Source organism: Mastigoproctus giganteus, chromosome 10 (assembly GCF_048544385.1).
Source record: "Mastigoproctus giganteus isolate SK-2022 chromosome 10, ASM4854438v1, whole genome shotgun sequence".
Lineage (NCBI taxonomy): Eukaryota > Metazoa > Arthropoda > Arachnida > Uropygi > Thelyphonidae > Mastigoproctus > Mastigoproctus giganteus.
The window spans coordinates 12,644,320-12,663,110 of NC_143584.1; the positions used below are offsets into that span (position 1 = coordinate 12,644,320).

The 18,791-nt window shown below is 39.2% G+C and overlaps 1 protein-coding gene across 1 annotated transcript in view; it reads right to left on the minus strand.

Moving 5' to 3' along the window:
- The window catches only part of LOC150078721 (carbonic anhydrase 13-like), an 86,803-nt gene extending 69,226 nt beyond the window's left edge, over positions 1-17,577 (minus strand). Inside the window, exon 1 of the mRNA XM_090382296.1 lies at positions 17,471-17,577. Coding sequence (XP_090238422.1) covers positions 17,471-17,504 — 34 coding nt within the window. The 5' untranslated portion in view covers positions 17,505-17,577. The remainder of the gene's footprint in view (positions 1-17,470) is intronic.
- Positions 17,578-18,791: the final 1,214 nt, after the last annotated feature.

The following is an 18,791-nucleotide window of genomic DNA, read 5'->3' on the forward strand; positions in this document are numbered from 1 at the left end:
ATTATTGTCAAATTCGGCAATTATTATTTTTTTTTTTTTCCATACATATCACATAGGCTATCCATATATTGTATACTGTAAGTGAAGCACTGTGTATTATGTTTGTTTGTGCGCTGATTGGAGGACTGAATGGGCAACAGGGCGGATAGGCAGAAAAAAAGTCTTCCCTGTTTGCGAATAAAAGTCGTTGCTTTCGTTTATATTATTATTATCAGTTTACTAAATACATAAATCATGTATTATTACTATTTTCTTATTATATTACGACTGGTACACTACAGTTTTTAATGTATTAAATAAAAACGCCTGAAATACGTGTTGCACGTCACGCACTGTTGATTATAAATTGCTACAAAACGTGGAGTGCCTATTACGTTGGGAGGTACGTGCAGTGAAGTGAGCACAGTTGGCATAATCATCATTCTTCGCTCACCGGGCAGAAAAGACCTAGGTTGGAATCCCGTTAATGACGAAAGGAATTATTATTGGACTTTTCACAAGGTGGCTGAGTTAGTCAGTCTCAGGCGAGGACAGCGTGATTTTTTTTTTATCCCAGAAACTCGTGTTTTACGTAAAGCAAAACAGAAACACACTCGCAATTTACAGACATATTATACGAGGTGTGACAATAAAGTTTTTGGACAATAAAAAGAACACAAACGGAAAGAAGCTCGAAAATGGTTTTATTTTTATTCAAAGTATTCACCACCTGATTGATTGTACTTATTACACAGTTGTAAAAGTTTCTGAAAAGAGTCAGTGAAGGCGTCCAGTGATATGACGTTAGGTTCGGCAGTTACGTTTGTCTTTATGTCCTCATTATCTTGAAATCTTTCATTTGAGGACATTTTCACCTTGGGAAAAAGGAAGAAGTCCGCTGGTTCTACATCGTGAGCCTGCGCAGTAGCACAGTGGTATCGTAAACGTCCCCCTTCACCGCGTGGATAAGGCACGGGTTCGATGACGCGATAAACTTTAATGGACTTTTTTTACTAGTGGCTGAGTTAGTCGGTCTCAGGGCGTAGATAGCATCGTCCCCCGAAACTGGGATTTTTCCGTCCAGCAAAACAGGCAAATCGACGAGAGAACACACGCAATTGACAGACATAAGACACACAGCACGGCATATGAATTTAAATATTCGGGTGGCCTAATATAATAGTTCGTTTTTTTTTGTTTTTTTTTTTTTTTGTTTGGTTAGGTTCTAGATCAGGAGAGTAGGGTGCGTGGTTGATGTGTACAGTGCCATGTTTCGTCATAAATGTCTTCACGAAAAGTGCGGAATAGGAGGAGACATTGTTGTGCAACAAGAACCAGCTGCCTTTCTCTCAAAATTGCAGCCTCACCCGGAAATGAGCTTCAATTGTCTTTGAAGCACCTGTGCGTAGAACGTAACATTGACTCTATCCCCTTCAGGTACAAATTCCTCGAGAATCACAGCCTGTTTGTCGAAAAACACGATGAGCATCGTCTTTTATCCTGGACCTCTGTAAACGAAACTTTTTGGGCCTTGGTGATGGTTTTTTAATTCCGCTGCACGCTCTGACGCTTGGCCTCTGGGTCATAATGAAACACCCAACGCTCATCTGCAGTGACAATACAGTTGAGGAAATTAGGATTGCCTTGACAAGTCTGAATTATTAAAGTCCTCGCATAGTGACACTCTTCGTGGCTTCTGCTCATCTGGGAGGATATGCGGCACAAATTTTGAACAGACTTTCCTTTCCCTAAATCTTCATGCAGAATATGACGAATCGCGTCCTTATTTACACGCAATTCATCAGCCATTATTCTGAGGGTTAAACGACGATCTCTTGCCACAATTTCCTGAATATGGCCAAAGTGATGCGTCTAAACCCGACAACAACAGATCAACCAGCGGTGAAGAAAACAATTAGTTTCGTGTGTATGTACCAATCGAAACGCTTCAATTGTACTGCCCGATGTCTCACTTGTACCGTCTAGCACTTGACAGAACTGCAATAGTGAAAATCAAAGCGGAGATCTCTCCCGGGCAGAAACAGTCCATTGCTCCCTAAAAATGTAAATCAAACGTGGCGAGTTGGTGGAAATTCCTTGCATCATTTCAGATAGCAGCGGCTGCGCATTACCATCGCAGGATTCCGTGTTCCAAATGCGACGCAAATTCAGGACACGCTGTAGTAAAAATCTTCCCACCGGATAGTGACACAATCTTTGTTGCCACGTGCTGCTGATGCTGCTTGAGTCAAACGAAGAAAAGTGGCAGATCAATTATTAGTTCAATTATTAAACCTGTGACATGGTCCTTCTCAGGACCATGTCACAGGTTTGTTATCAATCTTTCTGTATAAGCATCCTCTTTTTCTTTTCATGAGAAAAGAAAACGAAGGATTCATTCGGTGTGTCATTTACAGTAATGAATGCGCCTTGGAGGGAGAGTATTTCGACACTCCTGCTCTAAGAGCGTGCTTGAACAAGTTATCCCACAGGTGCCTAGTCTCCAGGAGACTAGGTATCTCTGGGAATAGTTAAACCTTATGATTTGTAGTTACCTGTCTTCCCTTTTGAGCCACCTTTTTTTGATTGGAGAAGTTTAGCTTATAAATGTCACGAGTTGGCACTGTAGACAAAAAGAATCTTAAGAAAAGAATATTAAACTATAACGATATTTATACGATATTAAGTAAATTTTCATTTTTATATTTATTGTATAAAACAGCTATGTCAAGAAGGCTAATTTTATCTCAGCAGTTGGGGATCGAACTGAAATAGTTGCTATAGAGTCTCTGTCTCCTCTCCCTGATGAATGGTGCCCTCGTGGGTAGCACAGTTTTTAGAATCGTCGTCCTCCACACACCGGGTGAAAAAGATCCGAGTTCCAGTCCCGTCGATGACGTGAGGAATTGATATGGGCCTTTTTCGCAAAGTGGCTAAGTTAGTCAGTCTCAGGCGAGGGTAGAATGGTTTTTTCTCCCGTAAATTCGGGGTTTTCGCCAGCAAAAACAAAATCGACCACAGAACACACGCAATTTACATTTTGAGTAAATTTTTACACGAAATTTGATCCACTGCTCTTTCCAAAGTGATGGTAACACCAACTGGACAAGGATCTCGAGAGTCGGCCAGGAGTTAAAACGTTCCAGAATGATTACTATCCAGTTTTAAGAGCGAGTTGTAAAAGTGAAATAGTCAGGTATCTTTGTTCTGGAGGTTTCGGGCAACTGAAAGCAAACAGAACATGATACACGTGTGTTTATAAGTAACGCTTTGGTAACCCGTAATTTAAAAATGTCCGTTGTTTTTCTTTTGTAATTAGTTTGAATGTTTTGGTGGATGAAAAATCGGAGGTTCGAGATTAAAAAGAAATATATAAGCAATATACATGGTGCAAGAGAGCAGCGACGCTATCCATTAGACTACCCGTGAGGGCATTTCTGGAAAGGCCATCGGACTTAAATTTATTTTAACGGAGGGTAATCCGTTTCATCAGGTTGAAGAATTCTTTAAAATATTCATCAGATTGGATGACCAAAAAGATTCGCTGGCGTGAATCTGATTGAAAATGTGTTGGATGCTTTTGGAGAAATTTAAAGATCCTATTAGGGCCACCATCTATTCGCCATAATCATCTCTCGCGAGGGGTTGCGCGATTTATTACCACAATGAGTTATCATCAGCCTCTCCAAAACTATTGGAAGAAGCAGTGGACTTCTCCACGGCCCTCTCGTGAATTTATTAAGGAGACGAAATAGGAATTGGATTCGCTCACCTGCCTATTTATATGTTTTATAAAACGCTTTGGTATTAAAGTAAACTTTCATTTACGTCATGGCGATTTCAATGTTTGGTTTACCGCGAGCAGATAGCGCATTTTGTAACGACTTTATATTCTATCTTTCCTCCGCACGCATAAAATTCGACGCGAGTTAATTAGAACGCTCTTCTTTATCGCGTTACCAAGGCAACAGAAGAGATAACCTCGCAAAATTCCGACTAACTCCCATTGCATAAAAGAAAGAAAGAAGAATGCAGCGTGTCCAAATTTAATCGAATGCGATATTTAACTTCTTTCGTTCCAATGCAGTTGCAAATATCCTCGAGAGACGGAAGAACTTGATAAAGACTAATGGGTTGAACGGAAAAAATTTGTTAAAGCGGATTACGAAGAAAAGCAAAGCAATTAATCCCTCATGGGTAGCACAGTTGGTAAGATGGCTGTCCTCCACACACCGGCTAGAAAAGACCTAAGTTCGAGTCCCATCGATGACACGAGGAATTTTTTATGGGCCTTTTCACCAACGTGGCTGAGTTAGTCGGTCACAGGCGAGGGTAGCATGGTTTTTTCTCCAGCAAACACAAAATCGACCTCAGGACACACGCAATTTACAGCCCGGTACAGGGACAATTAAACACGGAGCAATATGGCCTCGGTCTCTCTCTTTCCCTCTGGAGTAGGCCCCCAAAGATTTACTTTATCCACTAGTTTAGCACTGCCTCCTGTGGACGAAGAGAGTGATATGAAACACATTTACTGGATCTGGCCCATATTCCCGTAGTGTGGCCGAGTATCCAGAATCATCACTCCAGGTGACTGATGCTTCTGGGTAGCCAAGTGGACAGAACAACACAACATACATAAACTCACAGTAATCACATATCTGGCCGGTTTGCAGTAGTGCTGTTCTTAACAGAGATAGGTGGCGGTGTTGAACTGAGGTTCTAGGCATCGCCCCTTACAGAAACACATAATGTTAAGAGCGATTGTGTGTGCCCTACATTGTGGAAATTTTAAGAAGCAGTCCTTATACCTTTTACCGTAGCAATTCTTGTGAAGGAATAACTATTGTGACGCGTTTTTTGTAAAAATGATATCGGAACATTGGCCAGCACAGGGCACCGATCTTCACTTAACCGGATATCTTTGTGATGAAACTCGTGGAATGAAACATGGGGAAAGGCTAAGTCGGCCCTGTTCTTCAACATCACCATTTTCTACCAGAAATTATGAGAAATTTCTACTAATTTCTGTAAGACCCATTACAAGTCATTGGAACGAATGACACATTATTCAAAGACTTGCAGGAAGCAGACAACCACAAAGCTTAACATTAAAATCTTAACTTTGTCACAAACCAGCTGAGCGAAACAAATCGTTAGGCAAACAAAAACACAAGAAAATTCATGTTACACTACATTATTAATAATGTAGTCTAACATGATGAAATTGCTAAAAATGTACACAAAAAATGTAAATTGCCTAGGAGTACGATTCTAACCTTCCCGTGGTTAGAACTGTATTTTAACCATCCTTTACTCGCAATAAAACAATAACAAACTTACTCTGAGTGATCACTGAATTATGATCACCCGTATGAAAACGGAATGCGACCCGTTGACCACGTGAGGTAGGAGAGTACGCAGTTAGTCGACCTACGTAGCACAGATAAGGTGTCAGTGGTTCAGTAGGTAGTAAAATTGCGAGCGTGGTGGGTAAAAGGAAGGATTTATCGGACTTTGATAAAGGACAGATTGTGGGTGCTCGACGAACTGATGCCTCGATGTCCCAAACGGATGAACTGGTGGGGTGTTCGGCTTCAACAGGCGCAGCACTGTTGAAGAGTTGACTACACAATACAACATGAGCCAACCCGGAACAATATCTGGCATGACCATGCGTCGCTCGCACGTATGGGCTATATCAGCAGACGACCCCTACGGCATCCTCTCCTAACCATGGTTCATTGGTGCAAAAGACTCGCCTGGTGCAAAGAGCATGCAAGTTGGACGTTAGAAGACTGGAAGAAGGTGTGCTGGTCGGATGAGTCACGTTATTTACTCCACACCGTGGATGGTCGTGGACGGATTTAGCATCAACAACGTGAGGCTCTTGATCCATCATGCATGGTATCAAAAGTGCAGACCGGAGGAGGCGGTTGTATGGTGTGGGGCATGTTTCACTGGCAGGAACTTGGACCCCTGGTGCATGTGGAACAACGTATCAGTGGTCTTCGCTGTCGTAAAATGCTTGTTGACTGTGTACATTCTGCTATGTTGCACTTTTTCTCGAATGGCGATGGTGTCTTTCAAGATGACAATGCGCAGTGCCATCGGGCACTTGTTGGGCAGGAATGGTTTGAGGACACAGTTCTGACTTCCAGCATATCGATTAGCCTCCGAACTCCTCCGATATCAATCCCATAGAGCACTTGTGGGACACTATGGAAAGGCATATCAGGCGTCTGGATACACCAATCACCTTCATACCTGCATTGCTGACCGCATTACACACAGCTTGGTTAGCCATACCTCCCGAACGCTTCCGACATCTTGTTGAATCAAAGCCACGTCGGATAGCTGCTGTACTGAGGGCAAAAGGAGGACCTACGAAGTATTAGGTAGGTGGTCATAATTCAGTGCATCGGCAACTAAGGCCATGTTGCTCCGTGTAAATTTTCTGTAAATTTGCTTGTATTCTGAGGTCGATTTTCTGTTTTCTGGACGAAAAACCCGAGTTTCCGGAAGAAAAAACTATGCTACCCTCGCCTGAGACCGACCAGCTCAGCCACGTTGTGGAAAAGACCCAGAAAATTTCCTCCCATCATCGACGGGATTCGAACTTAGGTCTTTTCCACCCGGTGTGGGGAGGACGATGATCCTACGAACTGCTACCCACGAAGTGCCAACTGAGGCCAACCAACTGCTTCTTGTGTACTGTCCGTAAATTGCGTGTGTCTGAGGTCGATTTTCTGTTTGCTGGACGAAAAACCTGAGTTTCCGGAATAAAAGACCATTCCACCCTCGCCTGAGACCGACTAACTCAGCCACGTTGTGAAAAAGGTCCATAAAAATTTATCGTGTCATTAACGGGACTCGAACGCGGGTCTTTTCCAGCCAGACGTAAAGAGGACAACGATTCTATCAACTGTGCTACCCACCAGGGCAATTTTTATCGTAGTCTGTTTTGTCCTTAAAACTGTTAGAACTGAACAGTACGGCAATATTTCAAGGCTGAGTTGTGTCCAACTGAAAGACCGCGATGCATAGAAAAGACTTTATCCCGAAAGTATTCATCTTTTTTGATTTTCTGAACTGAACTGAACTCCATAATTCAAATGTTTTCAATCCGATAAAAAGTAGAAAGATTTACACTCACTGGCCAAATTTAGAAAACTTTTGCAAGTGGCATTAACAGATAGTTAAATATTCCGTATGCAAATATAGTTGGTATGATCACAAGTTTCTTGGTAGTATTACATAAAATACAGTAAGCTTTCCTGAGCTTCTTAGCCGATCCAGTCTTGGGGAAGACAGGTAATCGTTACGTTTCAAGAAAGGCGTTATTGTTGGAGCGCGTTTAGCAGCAGCAGCAGCCAAATTTGAGAAAATAAAGCACGTTACTGGAGTAGCAAAAGTAATCTCAAACGTATACAATGAGTGAAGACAAAAGGAGAATCTGTTTCTAAAAGGAAGAAATGCGACAGAAAGTAGGTTCCAAGAAGGAGACTGCACAGTTGCAGTCTCCTATTAGAGCCCTCGTGGACAGCAAAGTTGGATTTTTATGGGTCGTTTTCACAATATGGCTGAGTTAGTCGGTGTCAGGCGAGGGTGGCATGGTTTTTCTCATGGAAACTCGGGTTTTTTTCTTCCAACAAATAGCAACTCGACCACAGAACAGATATATTATATACAGTATTGTGTAATATGGCCTAAGTTGCCGATGCGCCTAAAAACCTACAACCAAGCCAACCAACCAACAACCAGTCTCTCTAGATACTCAATAAAGGTTTTTAATTTTTTGGCCAGTGAGTATACTTTGAAAATAATGTATAACGTTTTTCAATCCAAACAGCGATAGGTATGTTCAGAGATGCTCTGCTTACAAAATAATAAAATGAATATTTCGTTATCTGCTAAAAAGTACGAGACTTTTTAAATTTCGTTTCGAAGCACCGTACCTCACTTAGAAAATCGATCCCATATTGATTGGTTAATGAGAGGGATCTACTGGAAATGTCACAGTACAACGGATCCTGTAGAGGTGGATTCTGAATTAAAAATGACACGAAATAAAAGTCAAAATAAACTGACATCAGCCACAAAATATGGCTTTAAATTAATCACAGAAAGTAGTAAATCAAAGTTATTCGCATAGTTCAGAATGTGATGGTACCGCCGTGAACAATTTAATGAGCGCTTTTAACATTTGTGAATCTCGTAACAGCCCGAGAGTTTGATGCAAGGTGAGGCTAAAATGAAACGAGAATCGTTGATTACCAGTGCATTACTACTGCGCATGTCAACAACATTCATATCGTGCTTTAGAGCAAAGAATTGTTATTGAATTTTTAGTGAAACTCTGTAAAAATGGTGCCGAAACTTTGGAGATGTTGTCCACTTTGGGAAAGATGTCCAACTTCAATGACCGATAAGAATGTTGATAAAATTCGAGATGACATAGGATGACATAGACTAATCGCGCAGCACAGTTGCACATTGACAAAGAAGCAGTAAGAACAATTTTAACATTTGGTTTTTCATCTTGACAATGCGCCGTGTCATGTCTCTGTCGCAGAGAGTTTTAACGAAAAACAAGACCACAACAATGGTGCACCCGCCCCCTTATTCATCAGATCTGGCGCCGTGCGACTATTTTCTGTTCCCGAAAGTTGTTGTTGTTGTTGTTATTTGGTTTTTAGGAGCATTAGCAACTAAGGCCATATTGCTCCGTGAATATGCGGTGGTCATTCCTGACCTTTCCCCATCCTCCGTATTTGGTGGTGACGGGCTCGAACCCCGGTCTAATCAAGAAGCGTGTGCTACGCACTGCTGCTCCTGCCCACCTGGCTACGGAGGCGCCTTCCCGAAAGTGTGCATGGGCGTGGCTGGAGAGTACTTTGAATGGGACATTGAAATTGGCGTATTTAAAATAATAAATGATTTTAAAAATATTTCTCTTTACTTTTTTAGCCGCATCTTATAAACGAGTAACGATTTATATCTACTGGATCATTAAAAATTGTCCAATCCAGTTGATTACAACTCTGAGGGTGTAAGTTATGTTGTCTGCAGTGATGCGGGACTGGAAAATGTCAGACGCCCAGCAGCTATTGGCGACCAGAAATTACAGGGGCAAATATATTTGCTTCCGCTGTACTAGCATTTTATATCTGCTAGAGCTATGCCGGATATCTACAAACACCTTGGCTCCTTGAATTCGAGAACGGCCCTTTGTTCTGGCCAACAGTAATATAATTATATTGAAATTTTTAATGTTATCAGCTTTATACGAATATGCTTCTCGGATGATCAAGTTGATTATTCCATCTTGGCATCCACTTTCGTTAACTATCCACCAACAAACATAATTGCATTTCTTTTCATAAGCAGCCACTGATCGTCCAGTTCTGTTGAACACTCCTTGCTTGTTACTCAGATACGGTATTCCAAGGATTCGGATTGCATTCCACTGAACAGTTATCAAGATAAGTTCAGAATTCAAGTTCTTAACAAACATACACTATCACCAACCAGTGAGAATGTCACCTCCCCATTCATTTTATTTTTTACCTTCCTCACCATAAAGGGTTGAAAATGGCGGGAGGAATTTTAATGGGCCTTTTCTGGGACTGCAACGTTCCTCACGGATAAAGGCACCAGTTTCCACGATTAGCTTTCTGGGTGTAGAGAAGCGGTTCTCAAATTATACTGAGATGAGGGCCCCCTTTCAACTTGAAAAATTCTCCGCTGACCCCAAAGTTCAGTAAAACTGTTTCTATTCATTCAATTTTTAAATATTTATAAGAATTGTTTGATATTATTCACGGACCCTTACAGTATCTCTAAAAACTCCCAAGGATACGTGGACCACAGTTTGAGAAAGGATGGTGTAGAGCACTGGTCTGATACATCCAGATGATAAAAATATTTAACCTGATTTGCTGTTTGTTTCTTCGATTTGCATGGTTTTTTTTTCACGCGTCTCCAGGAGGAAAAAACCATGCTCCCTCGATTGAGCCCGACTAACTCAGCACGTGAAAAAGATCCATAAAAATTCTTCGCGTCACTGACGAGATTTGAACTCGGGTCTTTTTCACCCGGTGTAGGGAGGACGGCGATTCTATCAGCTGTGCTATCTCGAGGGCTGGGTGTTGTTAACACTGTAGGGAGACCTCAAGTCTCTAATAGAAAACTGTATTATTTAATCGAGAAATCAGCAGGTATATTTATTAGAGGGTGTGTCAAATAAAAACAAAACGAACTTTGATGTTTTAAATTTAAATTACACGTCACCATGAGTGTAAATTTTACGGTTGGTATTGACCTTTCTACAGAATAACAGGGCACACTGTTGTCCTGTATATGCCGGGTAAGATGCACAACAGAAGAGGAAATATGGCGGTCACAGTGACGGGTGCGCAATCGGTAACGTTGTACAGTTTCTGACAACGGAGAGTCCCTCTCCAGCAGAAATCCACAAAGGGTATTTATGAGGTCTTGGTATAATTTACACGGTATAGTTGAAGACAGTCGAGGATTATTGTTGGTTCGATCGGTATGTGGAGGAAAGGATTAAGAACATGGCTCGGAACTGAATGGGTAATTATGATAATACTAAGACCACCAAGAACAGAAAATAATGTGTTAATGGGATAATAAAAGCAGAGTCGATGCATGTGCATAATATTGCAGTGGTTTAACGATTTAACTAATGCTAAAACACTCGACAGTTACTTGAATGTTAAATAAAGGTCAAAAAAGAGAGAAGGTTACAAAGAGTGGTACACGAAGATGTCAGTCGAAGACACACATATCGTTGTGTATCTTTGACTGAGATCTTGTACCATAGGAGTCCTGTTAAAAAAAAAAAAAAAAATCAGTAGGAGAATGCGTGGTGTCATTAAGTCAGCTTTTTAAGCGAGCTAATCCATACTCGACGTTCCGTTTCCCCAGCAACACCTGTTGCTAGGGGACCAGAACTTGTTGCAGTCGCTTAGCGCACAGTGACAGCGACGCTTTCGCTTTGTGTTTACACCTCAAAGGTTCTTTGTACACACTAAAATGTAAAAATCAATTTTTATCTTAAATGCTATTTGAACGAGAAGTTTATCTAACTTTGGATTATCCGAGAAATGCGAACGCACCACTGTCGTAAACTTCAAACAGTTAAACGTCACCAAAGTGGTCTACTCTCTTTTGATGTTGGACATGAGTTCGTTTAGTTGGGATTGATGAAGATAGCGAGATAGGAAGCGGTTAATTAACATCTCACTTCACCCCACAAAAATTAAATGAAATCTCTGCGATCAATACTTTTTTGATAAATTGGTGGGGCTTGGAATATATTGGTAACTAAATGAGGCCAGTTGCATGTCATAAATTCTACAGTGGGTCCTGAAGACGGCGTAGTTTTTATTTTTTTTAATGATATTAAAGTTTCGTGACGCCAGTTCGGGAATGAGAGAACTGGATGCAGAATGGCCTGATTACACTGGAACGCAGCGAATGATATAAAACATACTTATGACATAATCAACATAAATTCAGAGACTAAAATTTATTAAAAAACACGAAATGCGTGTACCATCATCATTGGCGTCGCCTTTAGCCATTGTCGATTCAATGCAGGATGAAGGCTTCCTCGACACGTTTCCGGAAACTGCAGCCTTGTGCTTTTTGTTGCCCTTCATCGATCCACTTCATCTTTGGTCTTTTTCTTGGTCGTTTACTGAAGCGGTATCCATTCCAACATTCGTTTGGTCCATCTATCGTCAGTTCTTGATAGAACTGACGATAGATGGATGTGCCCATTTCCAATTTAAGCGATTTGTTCTTTCAAAAAAGTCACAGACCTTGGTTTTTTAGAGAATCCATGAACATATTTTTCCGTCTCTTTTAGTTATTTTCAAAATTCGGTGCTCCATACTTCCCTGCGTGACCCTCGGTTTTTGTATAGCTTTACCATTTAGTGTCCATGTTTAACAACCAAATATTAGGACATGGAGGATACACTGGCAAAAAAATTTTTGTTTGAGACAGAGTGGCAAGTTTATCTTGAAAACTATATTAAGCTATCCAAATGTTTGCCATCCCAATTTTATGCGCTGTTCAATTTTCATCATGATGTTTACATCTGTTAAATTTCTTGTGCAAAGTAAACATGCCCTTCCACTTCTAGTTCTTGTCCATCAGCCAACGTTTTCTTTGGTCTGATATATTTGTTTAACATAACCTGTCCCGTCGATGACGTAATAAATCTTTATAGGCCTTTTTCACAAACGTGGCTGGGTTAGTCGATCTCAGTCGAAGGTAGCCTGGTTTTTTCTCCCGAAAACTCGGGTTTTTCGTCCAGCAAACAGAAAATCGCCCACAGAACACATGTCCTAATAGTTTCCTTTAGCCAGCAGGTGGTTGATTATTGGAACAAATTTCCATATTTTTTTTTAGCTGATGCTGTATAAGCTTGCTTTTTTGCATCATTTGCTAATGCTAATGCTAATAAGTATACCGAACTCCAAAAAATATTTCTAACTCCATATTCCAAAATGAGACGTTTTATTCGATTACAAAGAAAAATCTAGAATTATTATATGATAATTAATTTAAATAAGCCCTCTAGTGGCAAAAATGAATTTCCTCTTAATATGTTAATTTGACGAAGTTGTAGAAAGCGTTGCCATGGCTACCATGCTAGTTTCGGATAGTCAATACTCAATTCTCTTTAGTAATTAATGTTTATAACCTGTTGTCAAGAGAAAGCTGAGAAAACAAATTGGAGAAAATACAGTCCGCAATGGGGATAACGGAAAGATCGTGTATTTTCTGCGCTTTCTTTTCTTTGCCACACAGGCTAAATAAAACAGTGGTACAAGCACAGAGGTAGGATAATCAACTTTTCTTGCGCTGTCTGAATTTTTTTCCACCTTTTGTTTTACGTACCCAAGTGTGTGTGTGTGTATGTATTTTGCGTGTCTTTGGGCGTGTGCGTGCGCACGTTTGTCTGTAGGCTTCATTTCAGTCACAACTAATCTTTGATTCACAGGTGGAGTGCGTGTACCAGCTCGAAAATAACTCCAAACCAATAATACAAGGAACTCCGGTCTGTGTTGGATTTGTATCGTGACCTTATTGCCCACAAAAAAGTGATTCAAAGACCAATCCCCAAAATTAATAAAACTGAAATAGATGTTTGTAAACAGGCAGCATCCAAGCAAAGAGAAGATTTACGCCAGTACGTACACACATTTAATAACGAGGATGTGCTATAAATAAAAATAATCTATATATGGTAATTGTGTTTAAAGTTTTCAAAAGCATTGTCATGACAATAGCAGATGTCCAATGTCGAATTCTTTTTTTTTTTTTTTTTTTTTTTACAGTATAAATCTTTGGCAATCTGTTGTGACGAGTATACGATACAAACAAAATCGCTGCGATTCAGTCAGTAATACGACGAAAACGTCGGGGGAGAGGGGGGGACATGAATACGTCATAAATATGGATTCCTTATTGTTATTTTTTTTAGATTACTAATAATGTGGAGCAATATGGCCAAAGTAGCTGTTGCGCAAAAAAACCCAACAACAACTAATAATGCAAGCCTACCTGCAGTGAGTCTCTCTGTCGAACTTGAAATTGTTTAGGGTAAAGTTACAACTCCAATGGATGTATGGCTAGACACTGACGGATTTTAATATATAGATAGTGTAAATGAAAAAAAAAAAATATATATATATTGCATATCTGAGAATTATAAAGAATATACTGTAGAAAAGGAGGAGGGGTTAATGTTCAACAGAATATAATTTGTTTTCACCAGGATATTAAAAATTGTACGTTGAAACAACGCAACGATCCTGTAATTTGAGAACTGTCCTCAATTTTCAGCACTTAAACGCATCCCTGATGTCTTCACTCTCTTTTCACTGACCTCCCCCATCATTTCCTCCTATTTTCTCAGAACTAACGTTCTGAGAAAATCCTACTTATAGTTTGAATTCAGCTGATGTAACTGAGCTGAGACGCATAGGCATTCCCTAAGACGTAAAACGGCCATGATTTTCTAAGAGATTTTAAATAAATATTTGTACTATAACCAGGTCACTGAAGTTTGAGCTTTGAACATTATGATAAGGTTAAAACTTGCTACTTCCCTTACATTGTGAGTTATATTCAACTAGAAATCCTTATTTATTAGTCATTAGTAATCGATAATATAATTATAAATTGTATTATTATTTATTATTTCATTTTTTTTTTAAAAATTTTTGTTATTCAGAACCAACTTCAGTAAGCTTATTTTTAAAACTCCAGAACATCCACCACAGAGGAGGGGTTTAATCTCACTGTTATGGTAGCCAATACAATAGCGCTCATATTGCATTGAGAAGTTCAAATTTTGTGAACGGTGCATTGGACGTAGGGAGTCACAAACAGCGTAAGGATTCGAAAATGTAACACGAGTACCAGTGTGTACTGAGCCACCCCTAAAGTCACAGATAAGTGCCCCCATCTTTCACTACAAAGTCCAAAAGCATAAAACATAAACTCCAAATAGCACAGAGGTACTCGTAAGTTTTTTCCCGGTGGCTTTTAATCTGAAAATATGTACAGTATTTATTTATCGAACTGACGCTAACTTGAAGAAAAAGATCATAAGTTGCTCTGTTTGAGAATAAACAAACAATTCAATGCATAAACAAAGAGGAAAACATCTTTTGCAAACAAACCAAAATTTCATTGTAAAACTCTACTGTTTTTAATAAAAATCAGCAGAAAGAAAACATTGGTGATACTGCTTATTCAAAAGAAATTCTACGCAATTTGTAAATTTTTGTGTTATGTGATGAGGTAGGAATGTCCGTGAGGCATATCGGACCTTAGTTTCCAAAATTACGATCAGAACTGTGTGGTTTGAAATCAGGACCGATACTAGCATTCAGGGTGCCCGAATGCGAGAATTAATGTTGAGAAAAATGGCAGCAAGGAGGAGTTCTCCTTGGATTGAGGGAAGCCTCCTTTGTTGGCTCTTTTCAGTCCGGGGTCCGCCGCCTTGCCCCTCAAGGATTGATTCTGTTCCTAAGACACAAAATGCTTCCATGCTATCGGTTAAAAATATACCAAACTTCCTTGAGTATTTACAATTTTGTTTCCCGAAATAAGGTAAACTATTTCGTACGCCTACAAGAAACGAATATTTGATGGCAACAGGCTTAAGTTGACCTTTAGGTCTAACGTCTATTTTGGAGTCTTTCTATGGTACCTTCTTCAACTTTTAACAATAAACAGCCCGAAGTATTTCTTCGTTGAGGTCCCTTTGGAGATGAAAAATCGAACGAACATAACTCTGTAATTACTTATGCGAGTGTTTCGTGTATCGTTCACGACAAAAGCGGACGCTTCGTTTCCTTGACAGATGCACGTGGCTCGCAGTGAATTCAAAAATTAACTCGGTCGAAAGCATCTCCAGTTATCAGCCCATTAGACGTGAAGGGCCAAGTTCTGAAGTTTCCGCAATCGGAGAAAGGAATGCTAATATGGGGGTCAGCGGACAAAATAAACGGAAGTGTCATGGTTGCCATCAGATGATCTTGGCAAATTAGGGTAACAGTTACGATCACCGTAATTTCACACCACCTGTAAGAGATTTGGGTTCGAATCCCGTCTCGACTGGACGATCTTTACCTTTTTGCACAACGTGGTTTAGTTAGTCAGTTTGAAGCGAGGATAGCAAAAAAAAGTAAAACAGACAAAAAAAAACAGACAAACCAAGAAAGTCCAAGCAATGAGAGAATTCAAGTCGATATATTAGTCATTACTATTCATCATCTGGTTTGCTGTGCTGTTGGATTCATCAATAAATAACAGACAAGATTCTTTGGGTTTGGACCACCAAACATTATTGAAACGCGACCTCTTCTTTGTAAACAGGTGTGGTTGTTCTCAAGGAATAGGCCATTTGATTGAGGTCTTGGGTGCTCTCGTCCTTGGAAATGTACCATTGCCCACATCGATCAAACGCCGATGTGGTGGTTAAGAAATCATTTAGAAGTTCGCGTGATTTTTCTAGAAAATTTCCGTATCCATCATGCAGAGGCGGCTCTTCCATATAGGTCAAGTAGGCAGTTTCATGGACGCCAAAACATCTCAGCCTATTGAGTTTTGGGGGGCACCGACTTAACGAACGTTGTTGTCATCATTGGCGTGGGTCACTTGAGACCTCAAATGTTTGTCATGCGATCTGTTTTTTTTAACTTTTTTAATATATTTTTTAAACTTTTTTTTTAACTTTTAATATTTAGTATATTTCTTCGGTAATTCGACACTTTGAATTTGAATCTTTTGAATTTGATCCCCCACTGATATGGAGTATATAAATCATTATTAGGACGATTTCTTCCTGTTTCATGTTATTTCAATGAGTGCCAATAAACTTATTCATTTTTGGCTACTTTATTTTGGTACATACTGTACTTGCTTTTTTATTAGGCAGACCTAATGACAGGCAACATATAATGTGATGGTTACTGGACTTGCTTTCAGAGCTGGATTTAAGCCTCGCTATTCGACGGGCCCCTTTCTCTGTTTCCTTCTGAGAAGTTAAAAATGTATAATTACGTATTTGGGAGCCTTTTAATATGCTCTGGTTTAGGGTCTCAGTAAATATATATACATTTCTTCCAAATTTAAGGGAAGAATTTATATTATAACTCTCCTCCCCCATCGATCCATGTATATCCTTGCACCACTGCATTACACTATTTCCAAAACTTTCTATTAATATATTAAAAATAATGTCTCATATTTTATTAAATATTAATTTTATATTAGATATTATTATTATATATAAGCATTTTATTTTGGAATTATTGTTAAAAATATTATTTTATATTAAATATTAATATATATATCTATTCCCATTTTAATAGCTTATATTTATATTTTTACTAAAATATTAAATTTTAAAGATTAACTATTTTAAAATTTAGTGTTAAAATACAATATAAATTATATAAAATTAGTTATAGTTTATAACGTCTAAATTATATTAAAATAAATTATAAAAAATAAAATATTTTTTGGGGGGATTTGAACACAATTCTTTTAATATATGAAATGAAATATCTGTTGCATTATTTCCACGTATTCGTCACGATCTTTTGGTAGGCGTACATCCTTCTTGCAGAGTCCTCAAACCAGGGCCGGATTTACATATAAGCTAAACAAGCTACATCTTAGGGCCTCACATTACAAGGGGCCTCCTCCATCTTAAAAAAATCCTTTTTTAATGTTGTCACAGGTGAACAGTAAGAGAGAAGGGCCTAATACAGCTTAGGGCCTCAACAAGTTTAAAACCGGCCCTGCTCACAACACCCACAAGAAAATTAATTTTCCTCTTGAAAGAAAGACACACAAGAGACAAACAGTCCACCTGTTAGGCTTAGTAAAACAAACAGTTTTAGAAGAAGGAAAGAAAAAAAAGGGGTCTTACCGTTGTTCTCTCCATATCCCCATTCGGAAGACATCGGTGCGACTGCCTGAGATCGGAAAGGAATACTCACACAAGTCCCCAGCTTGGCAGATGTCCAAACGCCACCCTGAGACGTGATCTATTGGCGGCCACAGGCACCGCCAGTTATTAAGACACATTCTGCTAACGGCAACCCGTCATGTTTCTTTTTTTTTTTTTTTTCTTTAATGACGTGTGCGCATGCGCACGTACAGTGTTCATGGTAACCTAGACTGCTCCAAACAGCACTCCACGTGCGCGTTTGTTGTCTCTTTTACGCACTGAGAATCACAGCGCGTGCTCGCGTAAAAAACAAACTAGATTAGCTCGTTAGGCTTAGAGAAGTAAAGAGTACGCTCGATTTGGTTTCTCTTTTAGAAAAGGAAATAATTTTGCTACTTTTCCACTTACTGGTGGTGAATGGTGCCCTCGAAAACGGTTGAAGTTGCAGGGGTTATTTGGTGACCTTTCCCAACTCGTTTTTGGCGCCTATCCTCCAACTATTTTACAGTTCTAAAGTAGATCTTTTGGCAGGTCGAACTGCACCTGAGCAGCTTTAAATAGAAAGTCGTGTATCAACGCGTCACAGGAAAAAGTAGTCCCCGCAAGGTTAGCAGCTTACGTAATTTCTACATATTTTATTTTGTTATTTATTGAATGGTAATACTTTTTTTTTTAAAGAAAAATAAGTCGTTAGCCAGGTGAGAAAATGGTTTTGTTTTCCCTGTTATTTCACGCTTCGGGCAAAGAGCACGTACGATACGGAAATAAAATTAAATACACTGTATTTTTTAGAGATAATAAAAGCGCGTGGCTTTATCTTATCTTCATTTTTATTTCTGATAGTGTTTTTATTACGTTATCTTTCTATCAGTTTTAAATGTTCAGTAAGGGAAAAAAATGAGAAAAAAAGTTTCTAACAGGCATTAATACTAGTAGGGAGTGTAAAGTCTGGATCAGTCCTGTTTAAAATAATTCTGTGACCAGAATTATTTTTCGCTCGAATTTTTCGAGTTAAAAGTTTAAATCAGGGAAATGAATTATTTCAGCAAAATTTTTATAAATTATTTATTTTTTATCAGTATTTTTTATTATGATAATAAAAATATTTTATATAATTTGAAAATTCACAGCCAAAGGCAAACTGCCACTGTCAGTAGACGGACAACAACGCCCCCAGACGGTCGATATTATAATATAATGCAGAATAACCTTATTTTATAAATATTATTTAAATTAATTAAACCTGAGGGGCTCATATCTGGTGATATGGGCTTGGCACACCCAGGGTCCTGAGCTGGAT